The sequence below is a fragment of the Pezoporus flaviventris genome, unplaced genomic scaffold (genome assembly GCF_033815535.1).
Source record: "Pezoporus flaviventris isolate CSIRO_AGI_PZ_B2104156 unplaced genomic scaffold, CSIRO_AGI_Pfla_v1 ptg000090l, whole genome shotgun sequence".
NCBI lineage: Eukaryota > Metazoa > Chordata > Aves > Psittaciformes > Psittacidae > Pezoporus > Pezoporus flaviventris.
This window is the reverse complement of record NW_026892638.1, coordinates 1,231,813-1,258,994: the sequence shown is the minus strand read 5'-3', so window position 1 is coordinate 1,258,994 and position 27,182 is coordinate 1,231,813. Positions and strand designations below refer to the sequence as shown.

The 27,182-nt window shown below is 41.0% G+C and overlaps 1 protein-coding gene across 7 annotated transcripts in view; it reads right to left on the bottom strand.

Moving 5' to 3' along the window:
* ARHGEF28 (Rho guanine nucleotide exchange factor 28) overlaps positions 1-27,182 on the bottom strand; it is a 125,444-nt gene that overhangs the window by 17,222 nt on the left and 81,040 nt on the right. For 5 of the 7 annotated variants that reach the window (XM_061475751.1, XM_061475756.1, XM_061475755.1 and 2 more), the window contains 23 exons: positions 26,778-26,858; positions 25,883-25,922; positions 24,910-25,033; positions 23,467-23,599; positions 23,030-23,085; positions 21,709-21,760; positions 20,962-21,109; positions 20,708-20,829; positions 19,738-19,878; positions 19,021-19,271; positions 17,967-18,089; positions 17,454-17,571; positions 16,388-16,642; positions 15,642-15,718; positions 14,802-14,980; positions 14,026-14,120; positions 12,977-13,159; positions 9,854-9,982; positions 9,078-9,145; positions 5,627-5,665; positions 5,493-5,540; positions 3,280-3,759; positions 72-372 (listed from right to left, as the gene is read on the bottom strand). In XM_061475751.1, coding sequence (XP_061331735.1) covers positions 72-372; positions 3,280-3,759; positions 5,493-5,540; positions 5,627-5,665; positions 9,078-9,145; positions 9,854-9,982; positions 12,977-13,159; positions 14,026-14,120; positions 14,802-14,980; positions 15,642-15,718; positions 16,388-16,642; positions 17,454-17,571; positions 17,967-18,089; positions 19,021-19,271; positions 19,738-19,878; positions 20,708-20,829; positions 20,962-21,109; positions 21,709-21,760; positions 23,030-23,085; positions 23,467-23,599; positions 24,910-25,033; positions 25,883-25,922; positions 26,778-26,858 — 3,243 coding nt within the window. The remainder of the gene's footprint in view (positions 1-71; positions 373-3,279; positions 3,760-5,492; positions 5,541-5,626; positions 5,666-9,077; positions 9,146-9,853; positions 9,983-12,976; positions 13,160-14,025; positions 14,121-14,801; positions 14,981-15,641; positions 15,719-16,387; positions 16,643-17,453; positions 17,572-17,966; positions 18,090-19,020; positions 19,272-19,737; positions 19,879-20,707; positions 20,830-20,961; positions 21,110-21,708; positions 21,761-23,029; positions 23,086-23,466; positions 23,600-24,909; positions 25,034-25,882; positions 25,923-26,777; positions 26,859-27,182) is intronic. The other 2 variants (XM_061475753.1, XM_061475754.1) reach the window with 1 other exon arrangement.

Sequence of the window (27,182 nt, the reverse complement as noted above, 5' to 3'; positions counted from 1 at the left end):
TGTTCCTAGGACTACACATTCTAAGAAGCGGCAAACTGCTTGTATTATCTGTTAATTAAAGTGTTAATTACCATTATTAAAGGCATCCTTGTTGCTTTTGCAGGAAAATGACATCTGATTGTAAGGACCAGTGGATTTCCACAGTGCACTGCTTAATGTTGGCTGACAAGAAGTGTCCATTTTGACGTCCACCTGATTTTCACTAGTCCACGCTATATCAGAATTTGAGATGTTCAGACCATAAACACCATCCTCATAAATGAGAGAAGAATTTGATCCGTTGAGATTGCTTAGAGACACACATACTACAGCATCATTTAAGTATAACACATTTTCATCCTGTAAGCTGTCCGATTTATTATTTCCCATTATCTGCAGAAGAGGAAAAAAATGCAGAGAATAGCATTTTCACCTTTGTCCAACATCAGAATCATAGAATCACAGAATATCTCAAGTTGGAAGGGACCCATAAGGATCACTGAGTCCAACTCCCTGCTCCCCACAGGACTACCTACACCATACGGTTATGAGCATCACCCTGAAGAATCCTTATACCAGGATACATAAAAATAACTGCTAGACAGATGGGGATTTATAGCAAATAGTCACATAATTTCACAGAAGTTAAACATGTTAAATTGGATGTGTGTTCAGGAATAAACAGCAGTAACCTAGAACCTTTTGCCTTAACTCCCCACAAAACACAGGCACTCAGTAATAACTGTGAAATAGCAAATAACAAAGAGCCACTACCTAGGATGCACTGAGCTCTGCTGTTTAAAAATATTAACCTTTCAGAGGGCCAGTATTTGCCTCATGGGTGAGTGAGGCACCACTTCACATATGTAAATCTGTGTACACTGCAATCCAAAAATAACATCCCTACCTCACATAGACAGGTAATCATACAGAACTGGACTGCAGCACTGAAGCTGGAGATGACAAACAGCATTCTGTAAATGGCCATGGCTTCCAGGGGCTGAAAATCCAACTCCTGCAAAGACTCCCTGCCTGCAGGTGTTTATCAAGCCTGAGCTCACATAAAAGCTAGAGTAGCAGTGTGAGTTCTTGCAATGTTTGGCCTTTCAAAACCAGCTAGGTTCAGTGCAATGGCATAAACACTAGCCTGGAAATACTGCCTGACTTGCAACTACTCAGCCAGCTCTGCTGCTGCAGGGAGCATGGTAGTGCAAAACGCAGGACAAAGGCCTGGAATGTATCTAAAACCATGCAGTTTACTTGAAATAAAAATACAAGTAGTCTCACACATGAAATACCAGATTAAGAACTACTACTCTTTGATACTCAACATTTCATTACTTTGCCTCTCCATCTCTGCGATCCTGGCTATCCCTACATCAGGCTACCATCCTTCCACTTACTCTCCTCAAAAGATTTCAAAAGTTCCATCCGTGAAAGCTGACATGCAAGTTCCGATTTGGTTTTATCATCCACTTCTTAAGCACAGCCTAAAAAGTCAAAATTGCACTGCAAGCTATGTACTAGTAAGAAGTGGCTTCACTGTTCAGGCTGTGCAAGCATGTATGTAAAAGTCATGTTCACACAGTGTTCACAGAAGCTGGATGAAAAGGAGGAGGTCAGAGGCCAATCCTTCACCCCCTCATGCAGGCATAGGCTTAAACGCTGAACGGTCACTGCCCATTACGGGTCAGTGCCAGCTGAAAAACTAGGCAGGTGATGGCCTGAAGAAAGGCTTTACAGATTTTCTTGTGAAAATGAAAACCTGAGGGGAAAAAAGATAAATCTGTTTGGGTCAGAGAACTTTCAATATATGCTAAAGCCAGGCTAAATGTTTTGATTTTCAGGTGCTTTAGAGAACTGTAATAAAAATCATGACCTTACCCACCAGGACAGGGAGTAGAGGCAGGTAAGCACCCAGGCATCTGAATTCAGAGTTAGCCTCTATCCTTCACCGTCAACAAAAACTTAATAATTTTTAGTATCACATGCTTAAGCAGCTTCAGAGCTACTTTAAATTCTATCCCCTAGTAATGACCATCTCCAAGGAATAATATCGTCAGGGATGGAGCCACACACCAACCTCTTCCCCTAAAGGGCTGCTTGATTCAGAGGAGCAGGAGAGCAGGACCTGACACATGGGAGCCTTGCGTTTCACACTCCTGGGGCAGTCACTTTTTCTCACTGGAGTCAGTGCTGCTGTCCAGGAACAAGGACAGCAGCCAAAGACTTCACTAAAAGCTTTATATGCCTCAAGCATTACTGCAATTTAGGTTTCATACAAGAGATGGAGACACTAGGTATCCTGCAAACATAGAGGCAAAACATAACAAAACACAGAATATAACACTTGTAATTTCCACCTCCTCAATACCCATCAGTCTGACTTCTGTAGGGCACCCATCTTAAAATCACAGAATGGTTGAGACTGGAAGAGATTTCTGAAGGCTATCTGGCCCAACCCCTTTGCTCAAGCAGAGCCACGCAGATGGCTTTTGAGTATGTCCAATGATGAAGACTCCACACCCTCTCTGGCTAACCTGCACCTGTGCTTGGTCACCTTCATAGGAAAAAATGTGTTTCCTGATCTTCAGACTTCCTCTACTTTAGTTTGTGCCCATTGCCTCTAGTCATGTCACTGGCTGCCACTGAAAAGAGCCTAGATCCATCTTCTTTATACCCTCCATTTAGGTATTTATACACATTAATAAGAACCCCGATAAGCCTTTTCTTCTCTAGGCTGAGCAGTGTCAGCCTTTCCTCACAAGAGAGATGCCCAGTCTCTCAAACAGATTTGTGGACCTTCGCCCACCTGCCTCCCTCCAACCCACCCCCCTATCGCGTACACCGTAGCTCTATGATGTCTGTCTTGTACTGGGGAGCCAGAACTAGACACAGCATCCAGCTGTGGCCAGAGGGGAAGGATCACCTTCCCTGAGCTACTAGGAATACTTTGCCAGAAGACAACTAGCCTTCTTTACAGCCAGGGCACGTTGTTTTACGTTCAACTTAGCGTCCACCAGGACCCACAGGTCCTGCAAAGCTGCTTTCCAGCTGGATGCCCATCTCAGTATATACTGATGCATGGGGTTGTTCTTTCCCAGGGGCGGGACTTTGCACTTCCCCTGGTAAAACTTCATGAGGTCCAAGCAAAGTCCTTGGATATGCCTGAACCTCAGCTTTGCACATGCTCACTCATTACATTACCAGCCAACAAAACCCAGACATACTAGTCTATTCATCAAGAAAAGTCTCTCTAGGTCTGCAGTGGGGATGTAATTACAGCAGGGAACCACACACCTCATATCTCCCTGTGGATGACAACAGGCTACTTTGAGGACCATGTTTCAAGTGCCAGAGGAGCTTCTTCTGCATGTTCATACTGTCTCTTTCTCTCTCTACCATTTTCTGGCCCTCCTGGAGCCTCTCCAAACTCTGCTGGTATTCCTGCAGCTGCAGCGCCAGCCCCTGTCGGCTCCCGTCCAGCAGCTCTTCCTGGCACCTGCAATCCCTCTCCCGCTGCCTCAGCCGGTCCTCCCTCGCCTCCTGCTCCCGCTGCCGCTGGTCGCATTCTCGCAACCACCGCTGCTGCTCCTGCTGGAACTGCTGCTTCAGTTTGTGTATGTTGGCCAGCTCCACCCTTTGTTTCTCCAGATTCCGGTATTTCTCTTGTTCCAGGAGGAGGTTTAGCCGAGAACCATGGCCCCGACCAATCTTCTCATTCTCTTGCAGGAGTAACCTATGGAGCTCTCTGTGGCTGTCCTGGATAGCTAATGCTGCCTAGACACCACAACAAAATCAGACACAAATGTTTAAACATTAACATTAATCCATTTCTGTATTTTTATGTAGCAGCATTATGTAAAAATGCTTCAACCTCCCACAATATCAGCGCTTAACACTTTTTGGGATATTATTCCTCATGGAAGTAGGGAAAATTCTGTGTTCATGCCTTTACCAAGAGATGCTTCTAAAAGCACTCAAACCATTTCAAGCACTTCTAACACAGCTTCTGGTTTACACTTAGTGTTATTATATATGTTTATGTTATAGCTGTGCATGTGCACTTCACTTACAGCTGGGGTCCTGTTCTGTCAGAAGATGTTAAGACACATAGGAAAAATGATTCTTCATGGTTGAAGACGGCATTAAGGCACGGGGAATGCTACACTCACCACAGTATTCCTAACACAGATGTGGCTTATACAGTTAAAACTGTACTGTTTCCAGTACAGCTCACTCCAACCCTAAGGCTTTCCTTGCTAAGCTGCAACAGCACAGTCCTACTAACATCAGTCCTACAAGCACCTGCCAATATAGTCATGTCATCAAGACCGTACTGCTACCTGCACCTGACCCAGGTATCTGTGCTGGCAGAAATCTACAGTATAGTAATGATTTCAGTTTTCACGTTTCAATAGTTACTTTATAACCGAGAGCGCTATATTCCACCCTTAACAAGGATGTTGTGACATTGTTTGCATTAAAGACCGTGACATCTTTCAATAACACAAAAATAAATAGCTGGGATTAAGAAAAAAGAAAAGCAAGAAAGCCCTAGATCTGCTGAGGCACTTATTGCACAGCCTATCTTCATGAGCTGACATGGGAATTTACTTCAGCAGACATTCCCAGAAAATTCCCACAGCCCCGTTACCCCACACCATCCACCCCAGAGTTTTTAACTTAACGCAATGTGCAATTCCCACTTTTCTTGGCTCTCACTCCAGTATTTAGTCAGTTCCAGTGATTTATAAACAGGGCAAGGCTAATTCATGGTCTGAACAAGTAAGACATGATCCCAAGCCTTATTTTACTGCCCCTCTACTGTTCAGCTATTCATTTTTCAATTAAAAAAAATAAATTTGCCTGAATTGAAAGCTTTTTATTTTGTTACCACTTTGCTTCCATCTCTTTAACTTCTAAGACCAAGGCTTCCAGGATTATTATAAACTATGCTAATGTTAAGAGGGTCTAAAAATTAAACATACTCAAATGAAATATTTAAAACTGCACCTAAATAAGAAAAAATAAGTCAAACTTGGCATGAAAGAGGCAAAAATGTGAGACTAAGTCCCTACAGAATATACACAATAATTGAGATTGAAGTATCTCAAATGGGTTGAGTTTGCTATCTACGTGGCAGACGCACTGTTTACCAGTAGCCAGGATATTCTGAAAAAATACTAAAATCTTTCAGTATTTTGAACTATAATTTCAGAAATCTGTACATGTAATTACATAAGTTCAGCTAGAGCTATCATTACTTTCCCCCTAAACTTCTGTGTGTACACACATCTTCTTGGAGGTAGCTTGATCTCCAAGCAAGTATTATTCAATTCTTAAAAGAAACCTCCCACTGATACAGAATAAAATATGTTGTATGGCAATTTATTCAACAGTTGTTAGAGATAAGTATATACTGACATAATATCTAAAAGTAGGGCAAACAAACCTTAAGACGTAAATTATTAAGACTAATTACTCTACAAAGTTAACAGTGGAGTAGTTACCTGCATGCTGTACAAGAGACGGGTTAAGTTGTGGACTGCTTGTACAATCTAGAAAATAAAGGAGGATTTTCAAAGGTTTGACCACTGTAAATTAAATAGTTACTACATTCTGTCTGGGGTTTAAATAAACTCACCTCTGTCCCTTTAGATCCTGGGAAACTCATACTTCCTCCCTAAAATAAACACATATTGCTTTATAAAGTAGTTTTTAACTTCAGAATTGTATCATCTAGGTATTTCTTTTAAACTAATGGAGACATTCATATCACTAATATATGCAGTGCTGAGTCAAATGTTTTTGTGGGAATGTGAAAAAAGACAGAAGCAATAACCTACAAAGACTAATAATTCATCAACACTGGAGTTTCCGTGGAAATCACTAGGGATTCTAAGCACAACTGTAAAAACAAAAATATTTCATCCACAATTTTAATCCTCTTGTGACTAATGCTACACAGAAAAGACATTTCCATTCATTCTTTGTTTACCTGACAGTTTTGAAATACAGTAACCAGACTTCTGCATATACAGCACAGCCGGTTTAGATTACTTACAGTAAGATGAAACAGAACAAGACTCTTCAAAAACAGAGATATTAATGTAGCAAGAAGCTAGCAGAAGTCACATTAGGGGACTATGGTGAATGCCTCAGAGGTGCTGTGAGGTGCTGAGCAAAGGCTGCGTGCCTGCTATACTCTGCAAAACACACCAGTGTGGTTACTGCTGTTCACTGCAGCAAGGCTCAGACATTTCACTCTTTCCACCTTGCACCCCTTTCCAAAGAAGCTTTCTAAGTTTATGGGGTGAAGCCACCCATAATCCCTGCAGCATGAAAAACAGCTCCTCTGAGAAAGATACAGTGAAACAGTGGAGAAATAAAACACAATCCCTTCTGAGGCCACACTGAAAGACTTCCTGTATGATTTTTCACTTTTTTCAGTGGAGCAGAGGAGGGTTTGGGGAATATCTGCACTCTCAATCTCTCAGTCTGATTCTCCTAAATTCTCTACTGAGTCTCATTTTCCACCACAGAGAGCACAGCAGCTGCTCCATTTAGCTGTGATAACTGAAAATGAAGATGAGAAAGACCAGGCCCCAAAACATAGCTCAACGCAGACAAGCTAGGGGGAAAGGGAGCAGCAGCTGCAGCATTTCCTCCCGTTCTCTTCTGTCTTGCTCTCTCTCATTATCTGCCTTCAGTATTTCCCTCCACTCCCTCTCTGCATCTTCACCCTCTCCTCTCCTCACTGCACCCTTGAGACACACAACTGCTCAGCTCTGCTGTGAGCAGCAGATGGGATACCTCTGTAGAGCACAAGGACTGACACAAGACAGCTCCACCTCCTTTGCTGAGCGGTCAAGATGATCAGTGGGCAAGGAGGAAGAGCAGGGCCAAGAGGGACAGAGCGGGAAAAGAGATGTTGGCAGGGTGAGGAACTGCACAAAGCACAGTCCACATGCTGAACAAGAGTGAGTTTTCTTTCAGTTTTTGAAGCCTTTTTAAATTTAACACACGAGGTGTACATGGGGATTGAAGGCTTAACTGGCTTTGGCATGAGCCCAAAGAGTGCAATGAGCCTAAAGCAAGTTTAGTCACACTAGCCAGGGTAACTGCCGCTGCACTGATACAGCTTCAGCACAAGCCCAGCTAGGTCCAAACCAACATATTCGGCTGTTTAACCTGTGTTGTGGGTCACTGCCACTGCCCTAGCACTGCGGTTCAAAGAGATGAGCAGCACCGGAGATGAGGACAGTCAGATCCCAGGGCAGACTGCATGCACAGTGCCTCAGACAATCCCCCAGAGGTGCGATTACAAGGCAAGAGCAGGGGAATGAGATGAGTACCACCTCTCGCAGCTGCCCATTTGGGACCCAATGTGCTGCACAAAGCTCTCCGTAACCTCCTAAGCCCCGAGCTGGAGGCTTCCGCTCCAGGTGCCCTGCTCTGGGTTTCACAGGCTAGCTGGCCCAAGCCCGGCGCTGCCGCCCCACAACCCCAGGACTGCAAACCCGGCGACCGAAGGCAGGCAGCAGAACATCCTCCGCCCTTGAAAGCCCTTGCCTTGCGTGTTTTGTTTGCTCGTTCTGCCACCTCCTGGAAAGTCTGATTCTAACACGGTAAGATACGGACATGAGCCTTGCGCAAATAACAGGGCAGACTAGAATTTATATGTTTATATTAACTCACCGTGGAACAGTTTGCTACAAGTCCCTCTACACGACATGCAGCTCAAAGCTTCCAAGTTAAATGAGGTTGCTCAGGGCCTTTTCTAGGCAAATCTGGGAAACCTCCAAGGATGGAGACCACAACCTCTCTGGACAACCCGTTCCTGCTTCATCACCCTCATGTCATATTTCCTTTTTTATCCCTTATATATGGTAAGAATTTCCCTTGCTGCAACTTGCAATATTGGCAATATTTTCACGTGGAACATTTAATGGCCTAGGTCTGAGCCCCTCTATCCTCTACTAGGTTATTTTATTTCCCCTAGGTTATTTTATTTTCCCTCACCTAGCTTCTGTGCTCCCTCACTTGGACTTTTGCTTTCATTCCAGCTTTCCCACACACACTCCTCTTCCTGCTCCCTTCTAACACAGCAGCCTGGTAAGTAAGGTGATCTAGAGCTGAACATCAGGCAAGGTTATAGGGAGATTAGTGTATTAGCAAGAGTCTTCCAGAAATAGCTAGGAAAAAACCAAATAAGGCTTCAGGGAGTCAAGCCCTCTTTCAGATCTGATGCAAAGACTGTATGCTAATGCTAAGTATTCCCTTTTCTAGCAAACTTTGCTTTCCATTTCAAGTCATGTATTTCTCTTCTTGTCTCTCCACTTTATTCCTTTTGTGGTCCTGCTTCTCCAACTAAGGCCTCCACAATTACAGTTCTCTTTATTTACACACAGTAATTCATTCTACTCTTACTCCAATCTCTGCTGGTACATTAAATTTGCCATTCCTCATTTTGTCCAGAACTGCCTTTTGATCCTCCTTTTTCCCCAGATTTGCTTATGAGATACAGGACTTTAAAAAACAGGGCACTTTCTCTTCTGTTCTCCAATCACTCCACTTTGTTTTAATTCAAAACTCTGAAGCAAGCTGGTGTAAAACAATCCTTATTCTCAGGACAAAGTTCCCCAGTGCATAAGTCTTGCTTGCATTAGCTGAGGTCTCTGTCATTGCAGGAGACTTTCATGATCTTGAGAATAGTAGGAGGGAGTAAAGGGAATACTACTGTTAAGATCCATAGAGATGGATGTATTGAATGATGACAGCAGAGAACTAGACTCTTAAGTGGCCCATACAAGTGGCATGGAAACACTGTGGCTGTTACTACAACCACCAATCTGTAAGCCTGGTAGGAAAACTGTTCTGCATTTTGACTGTTCATGATTGATTTTTTAAAAATTCATTATTAATTGCAGTAACCTGTACTAAATTGAATTATCTGAATTTGGGTGAAATGTGCCTATCCCATGCTTTGTGTTTTGGAACAGTCTTTAGATACCCTGGAAAAATTTGGACAGCATTTACACTCTCAGTGCCCAGAGTGCTGTGTGCAACACAGGAAGAAAAATCAGTTACAATACCTTATCCTCTAGGTTGGCACCTGCCTTTTCCTTCTCAGCACTGAGATCAACTTCAGATGACTCTGCAACTGACAAATAAAGCCCCAATAAAATGCAAGAGAAAGGTATCAAAGCATATTCTAACTAGAGAGACAAAGGGCAAACCTTTTTTACAGCTTCTTGCAGGATGCTGAAAATAGAGATTTACATAATTTGGAGTTATATAACAGTTTCTAAGCTGGGGAAATGTGAATTTGGAAGCCAAGATGGCACAGGTGGGACAATTCAATTTTCCTACCTTAAAAACTAGTAGTGTTTCACTTATGAAAGTTTAGAGATAAGTATAGCTGTACCATGAAAAATGCTCTGCAGCAATAGTTTTTACAGGACTTTATTTGCATTCTAGTTATAAAAAATTCAAGCTAGCTTTTACAACTGAAATTACTGGAATATCACTACCAATTTTCAGGCCTTCCGTCAAAAATGAGCTGACTTGGGAAAAGGCCTATACTGCAATATAGATTTGCTTTTGAGTTGAGTAATAAGAAATAAGAAAGTATATGGAGCTTTGCAAATCTCTCAATATTGCTGAATGCAGGCATGTGCAGTGGATGCAAACCATTTGTTTACTTAAACGAAGTTACATTGACAATTTAGTTGTTTTTGCCCAAAGACAACTTTTATTACATTATTTTCTATTCATTCTGCCACAGACTGAGAAAGCTTTCCAAAAAACCCCAATCCAATATCCATTATTTTAGCACTCTAAATACGTAAAAGCCTCAAATTTTACTCACCACTAGGAACAGATTCCAAGATTTCATCAGCACTAAGTCTGTGCCTCACACTTAATTCCTCAATACTTTCTTCTGGTGATCTCTCTGTTTCACTCCCTTGTAGTGTTACAGCAACATGCAGACTTTCAACTAGAGAGGAAAATACAGAGAATTACAAACACCCATTAAATGGCTTCTTAATGTATAAACCAATGACACCAGACCACAATTTAGCTTGGTAGGGACTTTCAGAGGTAATGTAGTCCAATGCCCTACTCAAAGCTGTCAAACTAAACTGGGTTGCTCAGAGCTTCGCCCAGACAAGCTTTTAACATCTCCAAGCATGGAAACTTCACAGCCTGTCTGGGCAACCTTTTCAGGTTTTTGACCACCCTCATGGTATACAATTTTTCCTTTCATTTATTGGAATTGCATGTATTCTACATGAGGCCTCTTGCCTCTTGTCCTATCACCATGTGCCTCCACAAAAAATCTGACTTCTCCGTATCCTCCTATTAGGCAGCTGAGGACAGCAGTGAGAGCCCACCAAGCCTTCTTCTCTCAACACTGAACAGACCAACTACCTCAGCCTCTCCACAGAGGTCATGTTCTCCAGTCTCCTAGTCATCTCAGTGCTCTTCACTGGATTTGCTCCAGTTTGTCAATGCCTCTCTTCTATCGATGCTCAGCACCAGTCACAGCACTCCAGACAGGACTCACCAGGAGTGAATAAAGGAAGTATCACCTCCCTCACCACCTGCTGACAACTCTTCTCCTAATGCCTGGGGAGCAGCTGGCCTCCTTTGCCATAAGCTCATATTGCTGCCTCACAGTCAATCTGCTGTCAAGTAGGATGCCCAGGTCCACTTCTGCAAAGCTATTTTCTGTCTTGTCAATGTCAAGCCTGTACCAACACATGAGGTTATTCCACCCCAGATGCAGGAATTTGCACTTGTCTTTGTCAAACTTCTAGGGGTTTCTCTTAGCCCACTTTCCCAATCTGTAGAGGTCTCTCTAGCACACTGCTCACTTCATTTGGTGACAGGCATGCATTTGCCAAGAATGTATTCAATCCCTTGGTAAACTTCATTAATAGATATATTAAACAGTACTGATCTCAAATTCCGAAATGGGAATCATAGAATCATAGAACAGTTAGGCTTGGAAAGGACCTTAAGATCATCTAGTTCCGACCTCCCTGCCATGGGCAGGGACACCTCACACTAAACCATGTCACCCAAGGCTCTGTCCAACCTGGCCTTGAACACCACCAGGGATGGAGCATTCACAGCTTCCCTGGGCAACCCATTCCAGTGCTTCACCACTCTCACAGTAAAGAACTTCTTCTTTATATCCCATCTAAACTTCCCCTGTTTTAGTTTCAAGCCATTACCCCGTGTCCTATCACTACAGTCCCTAATGAAGAGTCCCTCCCCAGCATCCTTATAGGCCCCCTTCAGATACTGGAAGGCTGCTATGAGGTCTCCACACAGCCTTATCTTCTCCAGGCTATTCCTGGAGATTATTAGGGAAGTTATTAGGAGTTATTAGGGAATTCCCTAATAACATGTTGCCAGCTGGATGTCCTATCACTGATCACAGTCCTATAAGCCCAGCAGTCCAGACTTATTTTCCACCCAGTTATGCAGTCCACATCCCACCAATTCAGCTGTAAAGATACCACAGCCAGTGTCAAGGTAAACAACACACACTGATCTCCTCTCTTAATAAGACCAGTCAGGTTCCCAGACACAATTTGCCCTTGATGAATCCATGTTGGCTGTTCCCAGTCACTTCCTTCATGGTCTTTGAAATGGCTTCCAGGACGATTTGGTCTATTAATGTCTCAGAGATAGCTGTGAGGCTGACTATTTTGTTATTCCCTATATATTCCCTTTTGAAGAGGGGTGTGATTCTTGCCTTCTTTAAGTCATCACAAACCTCATCACTGTGACCTTTCAAAGATGACAGAAAGCAGTGTCACAATGACACTGGCTAGGTCCCTGAGCAGCCTTTCATTTATCCTGTCTCATCTTATGGATTTGTGTATATCCAATTGGCTTAAGCACTCCCTAATTCTATCCTTCTCTAGTGCGAGCAATGTCTTATTCCTACAGAGTCTGCTATTACCTCAGGCACTTAGAATTTCTTTTCTGGAAAATGATCCCCGCAAACTGCCTATATTGTAAGCAATCCAAGACATCACCAACATTAGCATGACAGAAAGTGAAAATTAAAAGTGGGCAAATCAGGTGTGTAAGTATAGGTTGCCATTTTAACTAACATACTATTGCCAAGTTTTATCAATTTTATCAACAAAATGCTCTCTAAGTTTAGAATGATGAACAACTTTATCGCTTTATTGGTTGAAATGTTATTAGCCCACAGATCTCAATTTAGGTGATAGCTGCTGAAATCTTACAGTCCTTCTCAAAAGCACAGGTCCCATGCTGGATACAGCTTAGTTTACCAGGACTATTTTCAGCTGAGCTTAGCTGAACTTCCAATTCGGTAAGGTACCCACAAATACCCTTCCCTTCCTTCCTTTAGAGGACAGCCCTGTAGGTAGCATAAGGCTATCATCTGTCAGTATGCAGAAAAAACATGGCTCCTACAGCAATTCTGGCAAGTGTTTCTCTGCAGATCTGTCCAGATCATAGCATCATATAATGATTTCAGGATGATAAGGGACCTTAAAGAGATCACCTAGTTCCAGCCCCCTGCCATGGGCAGGGACACATCATCTGCAGTTTGGTGTGTATATGCCCTGCATGATTCTGATCTATCATCAAATCCACCAAAGTTGGTGAAGGTGAGGAACCAGATGCAATATCATACTGTGATCTGCATCACAGGGCTGTATTGCAAGGACAGCTAAGGAAACAATCATCAGGTACAACCTGTCCCTGCCTACCTATATATGTGTTTATGCAGTAAACATACCTCTTATGTTACAACCTGGCAAATACCATCTCATGCATCTGACAAATATACATCTCTTCAATGCCCTTTGCCAAGTTTTGATACTGCCAGTTCTTCAGACTTGACAGAACAGCAGCACAAGCCAATATGGCTGTACTTTGGCACCTTGAATTATCTCCCCATGTGAAGAGCCACCAGCTTACACTCCCCATGCAAGCTCACCTTCTTTTAGTGCTGCTGCCAGCAATGCAGAAGCCTGTGGAGTTTCTCCAGAATCAGGTTTGATAAGGAGGTAAGGCTCCACATGAACATCCTCAAACCCACTCATATTTACCAGTTCTGCATGGATATGAAACTTCTTTTCCAAACAGCTAAAGATCTGGTGATCCTGGTTACTCAGTGATTCTGTCAATCAAAATTGAACACCATATTAATATTCTTTTATCATGCAGGCAAAGCACGTTCCAAATCACTCTTCTAATCCTTATGGCACAATACAAACATTGCTGACTCAAGCTAGGCCCTTTTTAAGTGGCCAGGAACCAAAATTCATTCCCTAGTCTGTCCTTATAAAAGCTGGCAAAGACCCTGGCAGAGAGTTAGGCCTACGCTCTACCCTTATGAAGTGGTCTTGGCTGCACTCTCGGGCCTAACTACCTCCTGTGTACTCATAATGATCGATGCTGGAATAGCTCTTCACTCAGGCAGCTAGAAGATGCACTGATTCAGTACCTCAACATCAAAGAACACTTCTCAGCAGAGGATGCACTTTCCTCTGACTCTCTACAGATAGAATATGGCTGTTATTTCTCTCCCCAACAGCAGGATAAAGATGTGGAATTCACATGTAGGGGAATCAAAGAAGCAGAATTGATCCCTATTAGCTACATTATCAGATGAAAACAATACCAGCAAAGGATGAAATGCCATAAACAAGCAGAAAGTCACACAATCACTGAAGATCTGAATATTTCCATGAACATGAAACTACCTGACCCTGATGTTAATCTGGGAAATACACCGTTTAGTCCAAAAGCATCCATTTTTCTTTTTTCATACTTATGAATGTGGCAAAAATATGAAGTGTTTGGGAAAAAAAGTGGTTCTCTTTCAATAAACTCACATTATACCATCAGACCACCCCAGCTTCTTCCACTGTGGCTCTGCCTATCAAGCCACTCTGAACCCAACAGTAAGTATGTGAGCATGATTCATTCATCCTGAACTGTCAGGATGCAGGAGGTATCAGAGTGGCAGGGAAGGTATCACACCTTGACATTTCTGAATTCTGCATGCTTTGGCCTCAGCAATACGTCTGTCCTCATCAGATTCACTCATTTTTCCTTCTTCTTCTTCCTCTGGACAACTTCAAACATGAAAGAAAAACAAAGGTGGATAAACCAAAATCTGCACATCACATATTCGTCTTCAGTACAGTGTTCTGTTCATAATAAACAGAACACAACATCAGCAAAAACTTCTGTTACAATCCAGAAGCATGCCATCTGTCTGCTTTTTTAAAAATCAGCAACTGACATAAACCAGACTGAAGGATTCCTTTTAATTCTGGTAAGGCTGCATCATGCAGCAAATAGGTGGTTGGCCCTCATGCAGGTTTGCTGTGCTAAACATAAGCTTGGGCCCCATAAGGGGCAATGCTTTCCCTGCCATTCTTAAGGAACTGACACCAAGATAACAGGCATGATGGAGGATTTCCCCAAAATGGTTGTATGGACACCTGCAGGACTCTGGGAAGCATCCAGTGCCAAAGGTAAAGGTGAAGAAAGCTTACAATGGCTGCTAAGGACATCTAATGGGGAGTGGGAAAGGTCTGCTGATCCAGTGGGAAACCAGAGGTAACATAGGAAATTTGGCAGAAGTGACAGTGAGGTTTTGGGGTCTGTGAATCCTGAGCTCAGTGGAAATCCCAGCCTCAAAGGATGGATCCAGTGCAATGCAGAACAGAGAGAATGCTGCCACAACTATCCAACCAATCGCCCATCTGTTTTGGATTGCCAGGGTGAAAACCAGAAGACTTTTGCTCTACCTTTCTACTGCATCTTGAATATGCCTCATCCAGTTGTTACGTTCTTCTTTGGAATTGGTATGAACCTCATACATCTCAGGCCCTGCAGATGAAGCACTGATCAGAAACATCCCCCTTTCTTCATTGGCTACTTCTCTTACTATAAGTCTCTGAAGGGAGATAACAGAAGGCTTCTGGTCCTGGGGGAAACAGTCACAGCAAATAATAAATTACTTTCTTAGGAAACATCACACTTTTAAAAGAGCATGATTTTTCTATTAATTGGACTAATTCTAATCATGGTATAGTCAGATTACACTTCTTCACCAGGTATAAGACGCTGCAAACTTTGAGTACTCAGGTGTCAAGTAAAGCACTTGGAATGTGATAAAAAGTAAATCCCAGAGACTAAGCGATACTGAGGTACAGTATCTATATAACATTTTTATAATTTGGGAACTTCTTTGCATGACTTTTCCTACATTTTATGTGTGTTTACTACTACATTTGGAGTTAAAATTATTCTTCTGGCTTGTTTTACAGAACCAGAAGTTAAAATTTGTTTTAGGTACTTGAAAGAGTCTGCTTTACTTCAAGCCTTCATAATCAAATGCAGCATGACACTAAAAATATCATTCTGTAATTTGCATCCTTCTTCCTCAAAAAATGATTTAATTTTGAAAATAAATGTAATTTTCCATATATTGATATATTACTGTTCTGAAAATATTAGCAGGGTTTAACCTATGAATGGGAAAAAAAGAAAAAAAGTTGAGTATAACCTATCAAAGGACTTAACTTTTGAGAAATATATGAATAAATGTGCAACGTGTATATTCAAACATCTGGTAATATACTTACAACAGCTGCAAAGACGTATTTTTGATCTTTTTCTTGTAAGAACAGTAGTACATCAGTTAGAAGCAGAGCTAAGGTATCTTAAAATGAGAAAAGGAAAAGAATGTTTTTAAAATTGAAAAGGAAAATAACTGTTTATTATTTAAAGTTATTACAATTATAGTAAAATTAGTACTATATATACAGCATATGTAGTACAATTAAAGTATATACAATTATACGGGCATATGGGCAGGGTCTGGACTGAAAGCAGACCTGAGAAGGAGTTGGGGTGCTGGTTGATGAGAAGCTCAAAATGACCTGCCTGCAGTGTGCGCTTGCAGCCCAGAAAGCCAACCATGTGCCGGGCTGCATTAAAAGCACCGTGGACAGCAGATCGAGGGGGGTGACAGCATCTGATTTTTCATGCTTTGTTTTCAACAGCCAGTACTGTGAACAGTACTATTGTAGAAGTCAAAACTCAATTTTATGGGATGAAACTGCAAACCAATGAACTAAAAGCAAGGGACAGAATGCAGAAACGCAGCTGATGGCTTTGTATGTGAACTTTTCCTGTTACCCATATAGAGTGGATTACCCAGAAACCATGGCAGCTTCTGCAACTACTCTTCTAGCAATTAATTGCATGTTTTCAATACTTCAGAAATTTGTGTTTGCAGTACATAATCATAAAGTATTTTAATTCTTAAACAAATCAATTTTCATACATTATTTGTAAACAAAAGAGTTAAAGGGGTTTACTGGAATACCTTTGAAACGACCAGTTGCTGTCTTCCAGTACACTAAACCTTCATGAAGAAGTATCCTCTCTTTCCTCATCAAGTCTTGCTTCCTAAAAACATGGCCATTTTTCAGCTTGGTGTATGTTTTGTTTTCAGTTCTACTGAGAATTTCCAGCAGTTTTTGCTTTTTCTCATATTCATTCACTTTCAAATCTACTTCTGCAATCACATCCTTTATTAGACAAATGGCTTTGCATAGGTCTTTATGCTCTTCTGTCCCTTCTGTATGAAACAAAAAATAAACACGTTAGTGGGCAGGATATTCAAGATAGATATCATTCCTTGATTTCTGTGAGCAATTAGCATGATGCAAAGTTTAAATTGATAAACTGATAAATTTTAAGTTGAACCTGGCAATCAATTTACTTTGTTTGACTTGCTTATTAAAAGATGACAGGTACCTCAGATGTACTCGTAAGTCAAACCAGCATGTTGAATAGTTCCTGACATATTTATGACCTGTTAGCATTTAAAAAATTTTACTTACTAACTAAATCATATAATATATTGAACCCTTGAAACAAGATTGGAAGCATAAAGGGTTTGCATTTGGTTATACAACTTTCTCCAATGCTTTTTACTGCCCATTTAGGGGGGCAATATCTGTAAGTTATTAGTATTTCTAAAATGCTCTACAAAATTCCAGAGGTCTTTCAAGCTTTGTTTGAAAAACTGGCGAGTCATTTACAGAACATTTACCTACCCTACTTACAAGAGACTCCACTAGAATTATTTCCAAGAAGGTGCAGATGTATGCCTGAATTAGTTCACATCCTCTAGTCAAGGTCTTCTCCTAAAACAAGTATTCTCTTCTAGACTTCAATGGCTTACTCAGCTGGAATGCTGAAATTCTTCACAGCCCAGCCTTGACAAAGACTACATACACCAGACACCGCGTTTAGGTGACATTTGCCTGAACAGGAGATATTTACCCTGCCCTTGTTCTCTACAGAACAGTGAATTTCACCTTCTGCAATATTGCAGCAGTGTATATTCCTTAAGTTAGAAATATGCTAGGATTCCAGACATTCACCTTTTGAGTATTGCAATATCCTTTCAACCAGAACAGGGTATTTGGTGATTCGCTGGGTGACAAGCAAAATGCACTCAGGGATTCCTCGGCGTCGTGCCAACAGGTTACTGTTTCTCAGCTGCAGATACAGATACAAATACATACCTTAAGTAGTAAAAGCATATTAAACCACCAACTGACTAATAAGAAATATGATCTAAATGCATTAGAATAAACTAAAGCAAAATGCTTGGTTATCTGAACCATCCCCAAGGAATAGTTGCTGCCCTGAGGTACGAGGTGTACCATAACAGGAACATGTGTGTAATGCACACTGGATGCCAAAGCTTTCTAAAATTTGAAAGAAAAATGTAATTTATCGGCTCACTGGTTAAGGAGGAAAAATTTTTGCCATTTTTATCGGCCATTAAAAGTGAATTACTGAATATTATTTCAATCCTAAATCTAAGTAAAAGCTACATGTCTTTTTCCTTAGCATTTTGTCAATAGTGATCCATTTCCACATAAACTTACTTTAATAAAATTCTGGAACTTCTTGTTTTGTTGCAACTCTTTGAAGAGATTAACGGCTTCTTTTTGATGGCTGCAAAATTCTCCATATATTTTCTTCATTTTAGTTGCATTTTCCTCCGAAAACTGAAGAAATTAGTTAAGTGAATTATGCTCATTAGCGCACCTAATAGGAAATTGTGTACCTTCAATTCGTGTGTTTTGTAAAAATACAGAACTTTTATGCTACTTGTTTCTCAAGTTCTCTGAATTTCACTAAAAGGGCCCGCCACTAAAGAATAAACTGGTTTTAAGAGCAAGAGGAAGAACATAGGCTGGGTAAAGCTACAAGCAACTTCCCCTACAGTCTTGCCAGTAACAGCTAGAACAATTATTGTAACAGCGCTTCCTTCACCTCTGTGCAAACACAATCCCTTTAGGCTTATTTGCATTTGTCTGATCTCCACACAACTTCTAGACAAGATAATGGTTCAGATGCTTTATTCAGTGGAGTGAAAACTGATTGACTGAGGTGAAAAACCACACTCTCCTGACTGCAAGGAATGTGTGAAGTGCTAGAAGTGTGACCAGCAAGCAGTCAGCTGTTCTACAGCCACCTATACAGGTCTATAGACACGCTGTCACCACCCCTTCTCTCGTGAGCAGCAACTCAAGACGCACTGTGCCAGATCACTAAAAGAAATGAAAGAGTAGTTTCTTCTCCAGTCAATTCTTCACACTTTTGCTCAGCTGTTAGAAAAGTGATTCCACTGCTTTAATTTTTGGAGTCCATGATAGGACTGCAGCAGCCTTCTACTGTGAACAGGACCAAGTTCATCACTTTCCTTGTCACTTGTACCACATAGGTAGAAGTTCATCCCAAGCTCATCACTCTTAACCTCTTATTAACGGCCTCTCACTGCTATTTCAATAGCCTGTAACAATCTGGAGGGAGCAGCATTTGCATTTTATAAGGTAACCATAACCCTCTTCTTGCCCACAAAAGTTTTAAAGTAAATAAACTGTTCAATTTCGGAAACTTAAGTACATAAAGGATTAACAGAGCTGATGCTTCTACCTGCTGCACAAGGATGTCTCCAATTCTGCTGATGACAAAATTACGTTCACTCCCTGCCTCACATGATTCCTGCCGTCTCTCCTTCATTCTGCAAAAGAATTGCCTGTGCATCTCCAGTAGCTCATCTAAGCAAGGGAATATTCTGTTCACTGTGCTGTGATCCAGCTGCAGTTCTTTCTTCATCCCTTTCCTGAATATTTCAGACATAATGAACAGGGTATGGATGTGATGCACTTCAGTTTGCATCAGCTCTGCAGTATAAGAGAAAACAGCACAGTATTGTAACCACCTGAACATTTTGCACACCTAAGACAGACTTTAGCAACATTCAAATACACAGTTGTATTTTTTTCTGTGTGAGCCTCAAATCTAATAGGTTATGTAAGTAGGAAGACTTAGTTTATCTGGCTTTGGCATAGTTTTCTCAACTGTACCCCACTGAACAAGCTGGGATTACAACTGCTTGAGTTGGGGATCAGATGAGGTCATTTCCAACCTCAACTGTTCTGTGAACAGGGTAGAAATGTCACTAGTAGTCAGTACTCTCAATTTCCTTAGCTCTAGGATATATTGTAATTTGTGACCAAAATGTTCTTTGAACCTTCTGATTATTCTGAGTTGAAGCACTCATTCTTCTGAGCATAAAACGGGCAGGTTCACTCTCTAGTTTCTAAGCCAAATTGCTTTTAAACCTACATGAAGCTTTGAAATACTGACCAAAAATGACATCCTGCCTCTTGATGACATCCTTTTCTTGCTTTCTACAGAACATTGGTTCCACAAGAAGACTCCAGGACTCTGCCTCAAACTCTTGTGCATCTGTGTGGAGATCAGTCCACTGAGAGAAATCCACATAATCTGTGACAAAATATATAATCTCATTAACACAGAGATGTACTCATACAGTAAGGGCAACACATCACAAACATGAACTTTAGACAAGGCTGCTGCAAACATCATCAGCAGCTTTACAACAGGGAAGCTTGCCAGATGCCAATATCACCATCAAAGTGATGAAATGCAAATGTGACAGGGGAGAGTAGGAGAAAAAAAAAAAAGTTCTTTTATCATATTAAATCCTTTTCATACTTCTTAAAGAAACTTTTTGAAATTTAAAAATAAAATCCAATATTTTTGGAAGGAGAAGTCCAGTGAGAGATATCTGCACTATCCTTTGTGCCTGAATGCCCTTTGGCTCTGGAATCCAGTCTCACACCTAGCTACATAAAAAGCCTGTATCTACTCACTTCACAAGGATAGGCAGCCAATTTAGGAGGGCAGTTTACCAGTGGGAGGTAAGATTTTGGGGGCACTGGGGAAATACAAGTGATGTAGGCTTATGTTTTGCAATGTATACCATCAATGGAGATGAATGGATAAGTGCAGAAATGTGTCGGTCTTCTGGTTCTGCAAGGATGCCAAATACATTTATCCCTGTTATTTTAAAATGTTAACACCACATATTCTAAAAGTTATCAAATATTTAGTTACAAGGAAGAAAGGAAAATCTGTATTTTAGGACTAAGATATCTGATTGTAACATTTTAATGAGGGCCACGATTGTAATTGTAAAAAATAGGTGTTCTTTCAGCAGATGAAGTTACTTCCTATATCTAATAAAGAGTTTTTCTATTCTGTACTTTCTAATACAGGCTATAAAATGCAACATCTGTGCAATACTTCTCACCTTCCATCATAAAAGGATCCATTGAAGAAACAGTCCCTAATGCTTGTAACATCTCTTCTGAACGTGACTTAGACCTCCAGCTGCTAGTCTCAGAGTCTTGCTCAGAAAATGGCATAGATTTTCTACAGCAGGAAAAAAAAACAAACCAACAAACCCATGTTTATTTAATAGTACCAATTTTCCTAGAAATTTGATGTCTTTAGCATAGGAGGTACTATTTAGCATAGGGGACTATTTAGCATAGTCCCCTTTACCTTTCAAAACTGGCACTAGGGACACTTTTGGACAAGAACTGGGACTGTTGTGAGGCTTCCCTCCTTCCAGCAGACAGTCCGATAGGCATAGAGGAAGAAGAATGTGCTGGGAAGAGCACTGTTTGTGAAGCATCTCCAGGCAGGGAATCTGTAAGGCAAAGCACAACACATTTTGATAAACAATCTCGAGTATGTCATCAACAGCACGCTTATACTGAGAAACACTACCTGGTGTGTGTGTATATATATATATATATATATATATGTATATACACATACATATATATATACACATATACCCATACTGGGTATAAAGAATGTCCACTTGCCATGGTACAAGACCATGACAGTCTCCCACAAAACAGAAAGATAAGCCTGTAGGCAAAGTAGAATAGGTCCAGCATGGATATTACTGAAAACAATCTCAAATCACACATGCTCTAACACTGCAACCTGAACATAGGAGACTCAAATATTTGGGCATCCAATGAACAACATACTCACAAGCACAAGACAGAACTAACTACTTTCAATTTTCATTCTCACCAATTCATTTTAGTAGAAGATGAGTTAATTCAACAGTAATTTCTTTTAAAAATCCTACTGGTATTAGAGACACACACACTTTCTTACAGATATTGAAATGAAAACAGACACAAAAATGATGCAGGAAAGTTCATGTTGTCGGTCCCAAGGTTTTTAACAAAGCTTAACTTAGAAGTGCTAGGTTTACATCTCCTAACTTACTTGTTACACCAGCGGAGGTTTTGCTTTTATTATGGTACCTCTCTTGGGATTTCTGAAAAAAAAAAGAACTTTGTGATACTGCAATGAAATCACAGCTGATAACACACTGTGTAGTCAAGTCAGTAACTCACTTCCATGTGTCATCACAAAAAAAGGCTTCAGAAAAGTGGTCCTAAATTATAGTCCTAATTTCTACTACTAAGTAATAAATGCAGGTTTACTAGTTAATGGTAGATAACAATACAATAGGCAAAGAAGAATTATAATACTGAGTAGTCAAGTCAGGAACTGACTTCCATGTATCATCACGCAAAACAGCTTCAGAAAAGTGGTCCTGAATTATAGTCCTAATTTCTACTCATAAGTAATAAATGCAGGTTTACTAGTTAATGGTAGATAACAATGGTAGATAATAATACAATAGGCAAAGAATAATTATAATATTTTACTACAGTACAAAACTGAATGTTTATTTGAAACAGAGAAGCTTGCCACTGAGTTACAGCACCCTGTTTTCCCTATAAAAATACTGCCTGCGAATGCTGCAAGTAAAGGAGTTGCCATTCAAGGCTTTACAGTCAAATAAGCTTGAAGCATAGGCAGGGCACTACCCAAGGAATCCTGCTTATCAGAGGCAGAATCAATCCCCCTTTCAAACAGAAGTTTTGCAAAACCCATAGCAAAAGCCTACTGTGCTAGGCATGTATTTCATTAGTGAAAGTTTTCTGCACCTCATTCTTGTTGAGGTAAGTCACGAGTGGTGTGGGTTCTTGTCTCCTCTTCACAAATAATCTATCTGCTGCAGTAATGACAACTGCCACTTCAGCTGTCTTAATGCCCTAAAGTTGCCCAGAAATGTGTGCAAATACATGACATGACAGCTATAACCAAAATAGCAAAAATTCACCTCATTTATTTTAGGCTTGTTTAAGTCTTGTTTATGTTGAAGAGTCTGTAAGGAAACATGTTCTCCCTGCAACCCACCACCCACACAGAACCCGGCTACACAAGGCTTTTGAGGAGCCTTCCTTTTTAACCCCTTTTGCATCCCTCCTGGCACACCACAATTTGAGTCTGCAACTCTTCAAAAACAGAAATATCACTTTAAACTCTTTTTTGACCCTATTCTAAAAAGTGTTGTTCGTGTACAGTACTTGCTTTGTTTGCCCACAGTAGATATTTTGACACCCTTACAGACTTTTGCATACAGACACTGGATCTTGGCAGACTGTGTGCACTTTCTGTTTTTTCTTAGTGATGTTTTCATACCCCTTGGAAAGCAGATATGCTCTAGTAAGAACAGTGTGGTGTAGGAGGTTACCTTGGTGCACACAGGAGCACATTCCTTGCAGCTCTTATGCACAATCACGTTGCAATCTGAAAGAGAAGGCATATTTCAAAACCTAGCACAAAGTCTCCAGCCTGCAGAAAATACTACTCTGAGGCTTCACCTTTTTCCCTCCTACAGGTCCAGTTCCCTGAGAATGCTTTCATGTTACAGCCCCTTTGCTAGGAAGAAGTTTTTGCCTAATGTGTTGGGAGATGGTGGTGGTCTCTTCTGAATCCATCATCTGCTGTCCTTCCTCCCTCTCCCTTGCCAACCTCAGATCATTACATAAAGGAGGTGCATCCAATTACATAAAGGAGGTGCATCCAAATCTAAGTAAGGTTTCTTTTTGAAACAAAACACTGAATCAGAATCTCAAGGCAGGATTCAGAGCACTGTAAGTTCACATGCAAAAGCCAACAACTACTTACAAGAGCACTGCAGTGACTCTCTTCCTAGAAGTGCCTTTTCACAGGCCATACATGGCATAACTCCTGAGAAGGTTCCATTTGTAAAATTGTGCTTGTTCAATTTCTCTTTATCTTTGGTATCTTTATTTTTTGTCTTCATCCCCAAGAGCAAAGGCGGCGGGGGGGAAAAGGGACATTAGAAAAGAAGCAATTGAGTAATTCTAAAATACTTATTCCCTGTCCTAGAAGTCTTGTAAGCAGTACACTGTTATCATTACACCCAACATTGCTGAAGTCCTAAAATGATACAGGAATTGGTTTCACTGGCAGCTAAGCCAGTCAGCATTATCATGGAAGACTGGCAGAAATACATTCATAAAGCTGCAAAAAGGGAAGGGTCAGATGATAAAATTTAAGAAGTGTTACTGACTCCCTGCACACACACACAGATACCAATGCCTCCATCTCCCTGAGGCATACATGCAAACTCATGCCTCTGCAGTTAAAGCTGCAGTTATGTAAATTTAGACAACTTGCCTTTAGGTCTTAGAAGACATTAGAAATAACCTATTTTTAATAAGGCCTATTTTTACAGTACTTCGATTGATGTCAGTACACAATCTCTGAGCAGCCCTGGTAGTTATCCTTTAGGAGACCACACAGACACAGGCTAATGTATGGCTGCTGGACCGGACATACACATTCACAGCCAGTTCTGACACTCTTGAAGATACTGCCTCAGCCAACCACCTTAAAATTCATCTACCTTAGGATATCCTGGGGCATGGGAGGGTGTACTAGAAAGACTGCAAAATTGCCAAAAGGCCAGCTAAAAGATCCCATAGGCCAGATCCATCTCTCAAGCTGCTGACTGATGCTGTTAATCTAAATTTCAGATGTCTCAAAATTAAACCACAAATGTTCTAATCTACCTTTGGTAGTAAGTTTGTTTCAAATGTGAAGACCTCAAGTCTGCAATTATTTAACTCTAAGTAGTGCTTACTCATGCAAAAAGTCCCATTAACTTCAAGCAAGGCAAATTCAACTGATTACATGCCAATGTAGAAGTTACAGACTCAGGTATTTGTTGAAAGCAATTGCAAGCACAGGCCCATACCTCTTTATTTAAAGAACAGAATTATTTCTGAAAGAAATTAATGCATTTAAACTTTGGCTAAATGGCCAGATGAGATTATTAATAACATCAAAATAATGGCAAGGGAAATACTTGATGATGTCAAGGTTACTGTTTAAAAAGAAAGCTGTTTTTAATATGAAGGCGATTTCAGGGTATCCTGCATATGTTTTAAAATAAAATAAATTTTAAAAAAAAGTTTCTTCCTAGTATTTTCATGTGGTTTTGTAATAAACAACTTTACATAAAAAATTATATTTGCATATATAATTAATTTAATTACAGTGACATAATGATATATAATAACATGGATTTAAATCCTAAATTACCTTGCACTTATTCCGTGTGCTGGTCATTCTGTTCATCAGAAAGCTGAAAGTTCGACTCACTTTACATTTTTCAGACTCATTTTTTGAGGGTACAATATATTTATTCCATTCCTCCTCCTGAATCCTAAAACAAGACCAGTAAAAAAAAAAACAAACTCATTCCAGCAGGTACAGTCCCTTAAAAGAAAGTAGAATCTGGATGGTGATTATTCCACCTAACATTTACAATTAACTATTTGTTATTTTGAGGGTTTAGCTGATGTTATTAAAAAAACTCTGCAATCCCTCTTTAAGTAAAGGAGTAGCACTAGAATCATAGAATCAATTAGGTTGGAAAAGACCTTTCAGATCATCAAGTCCAACCATTATCCCAGGACTGCCAAGCCCAGGACTGCCAAGCCCAGGTCACTAAGGGCCTCTTCTACACGGTTTCTGAACACTTCCAGGGACAGTGACTCCACCCCTACCCTGGGCAGCCTGTTCCAATGCCTGAGCACCCTTCAGTTAAGAAATTTTTCCCAATATCCAGTCTAAACCTCCCCTGGTGCAGCTTGAGGCTGTTACCTCTTGTCCTGTCTTGCTCCACTACCCCGTGGAGCCCTCTGAATGTGCAATGTGTTACAAGCATGTGTAGTTCACAACTGGTACCAAATATCCCTTGCTTTCATTAAGGTGTTTTGGACCTTAATGATCCAAAGGCAGGTAGGCACACAGGCACCCGGCCGCACGGGTCCCTCTGTGGCGTGCCGCAGATGCCCACCGCGGGCTGTGCAGCGCGGTGAGGACAGCAAGGAGAGCGCTGAATTCAAGCATGGGTTTACAGATCCAGCGGGCACGGAGTGCGCCCCTAAACAGCTGCTAAAACCCCGCTGCGAGAGGTGCCTCGGCCTCTTCCCTTCTCCGCTCCCTAGATGGCATTCTTGTATTCGCTCCCGGCGCCCTCAGCGCGGTATGGCGCGGTAGGCACTAGTACCTTTTGTCCCGGGAGTGCTCCGGAAGACTGTACGCTCGCTCTGCAAGACATGAACAGGTATAGGGCACTCAGGCTGCGAGGTCGTCACGTTTATCTGAAACGTGCGACCTCCACCAGGCCATAAGCTTGTTATTACAGGCTTGCAATGTCATTGAAAATTAGGAAAGCAAAAACATATATACATTAGAAGCAGCTTTTCCTAGGATAAGACCGCTGCCTAGTAAGCTTTGTTTAGTTGTCAGAATCTGCCAGAACTGAGATGGGTATCAGTGAAAGCCAGTTTCTGCAGAAATGTCTGGTTTTAAGAATAACAAAAAGTATTTCTTTTGTTTTTTCTTAATAACCCAGACTTGAATGATTCACACTTCATTTTGCTTTTCACATAATTTGTTGTAAAATACCTTAATGACATTCTTTTAACATTTGCAATTACCTGTCTTATGCAGCTTTATCTGCAGTATTAAAAAAAAAAAATAAATCCCTTTACATAAAGAGGATTATTACTAGTATGTGTAATGCACTGGGTATGTAGTGTTGTAAGTTTACATCCTACAAACAGTAGAGAGGACTCAGATACTTTCCAACAAACTGTCTAAAAAGCAAAATTAAAGAACAGCAATTCAGCGGGGTTGTTCCGGAAGAAATAATAAAATACACACCACTTTACCATTTCCACATTAGAAGCCATTCCATCTTCCAGTCATATTTTGCAAAGCTATTACAGGTATGGTTCAGAAGACACCAAAGAAGCAGCAAGACTAAAAGGGCAGTTCAGTTAGTTGTCAGGCACAATAGGTGCCTCAGGATGTTTTTGGAAGAAATGAAGGTCATGTACCCATGGGAGACGCAAACAGCCTCATGCAAAACGGTGCTGCGGGGTTGGCATTGTACTTACTACAAGGGTGGAGCAGAGACACTGACTTAGAGAGTGAAAGAGCCTGAAGAAGGGATCGACCACTGTTCATGAGCACACCATCTACAGAGCAGGGACAAATCCTTTACTGTTACAGCCTAGTAATACCTTCTTAAATAAAAGCAGGTAGTTGTTTTAAATCTGAGCATACTGAAAAGCTTTCATCAGCAATGGAGAGTGATTTCCCCCTTTTTTTCTCATACTTCATGTACGAAAGACTTTCCTATTGCCTGTGTTCATCTGCTTTGGGTTAGGTTTCAATTTACAAGGTCAGTAGCACCTCGCTTCTGAATAGCTAAACCCTGAGAGAGATGTTTTAAATGCTGGCAGCTGGGAAGAGAGGAACAGGCAGGTTTTTGGTGTGCAGACACCTGCACAGGCCCAGAC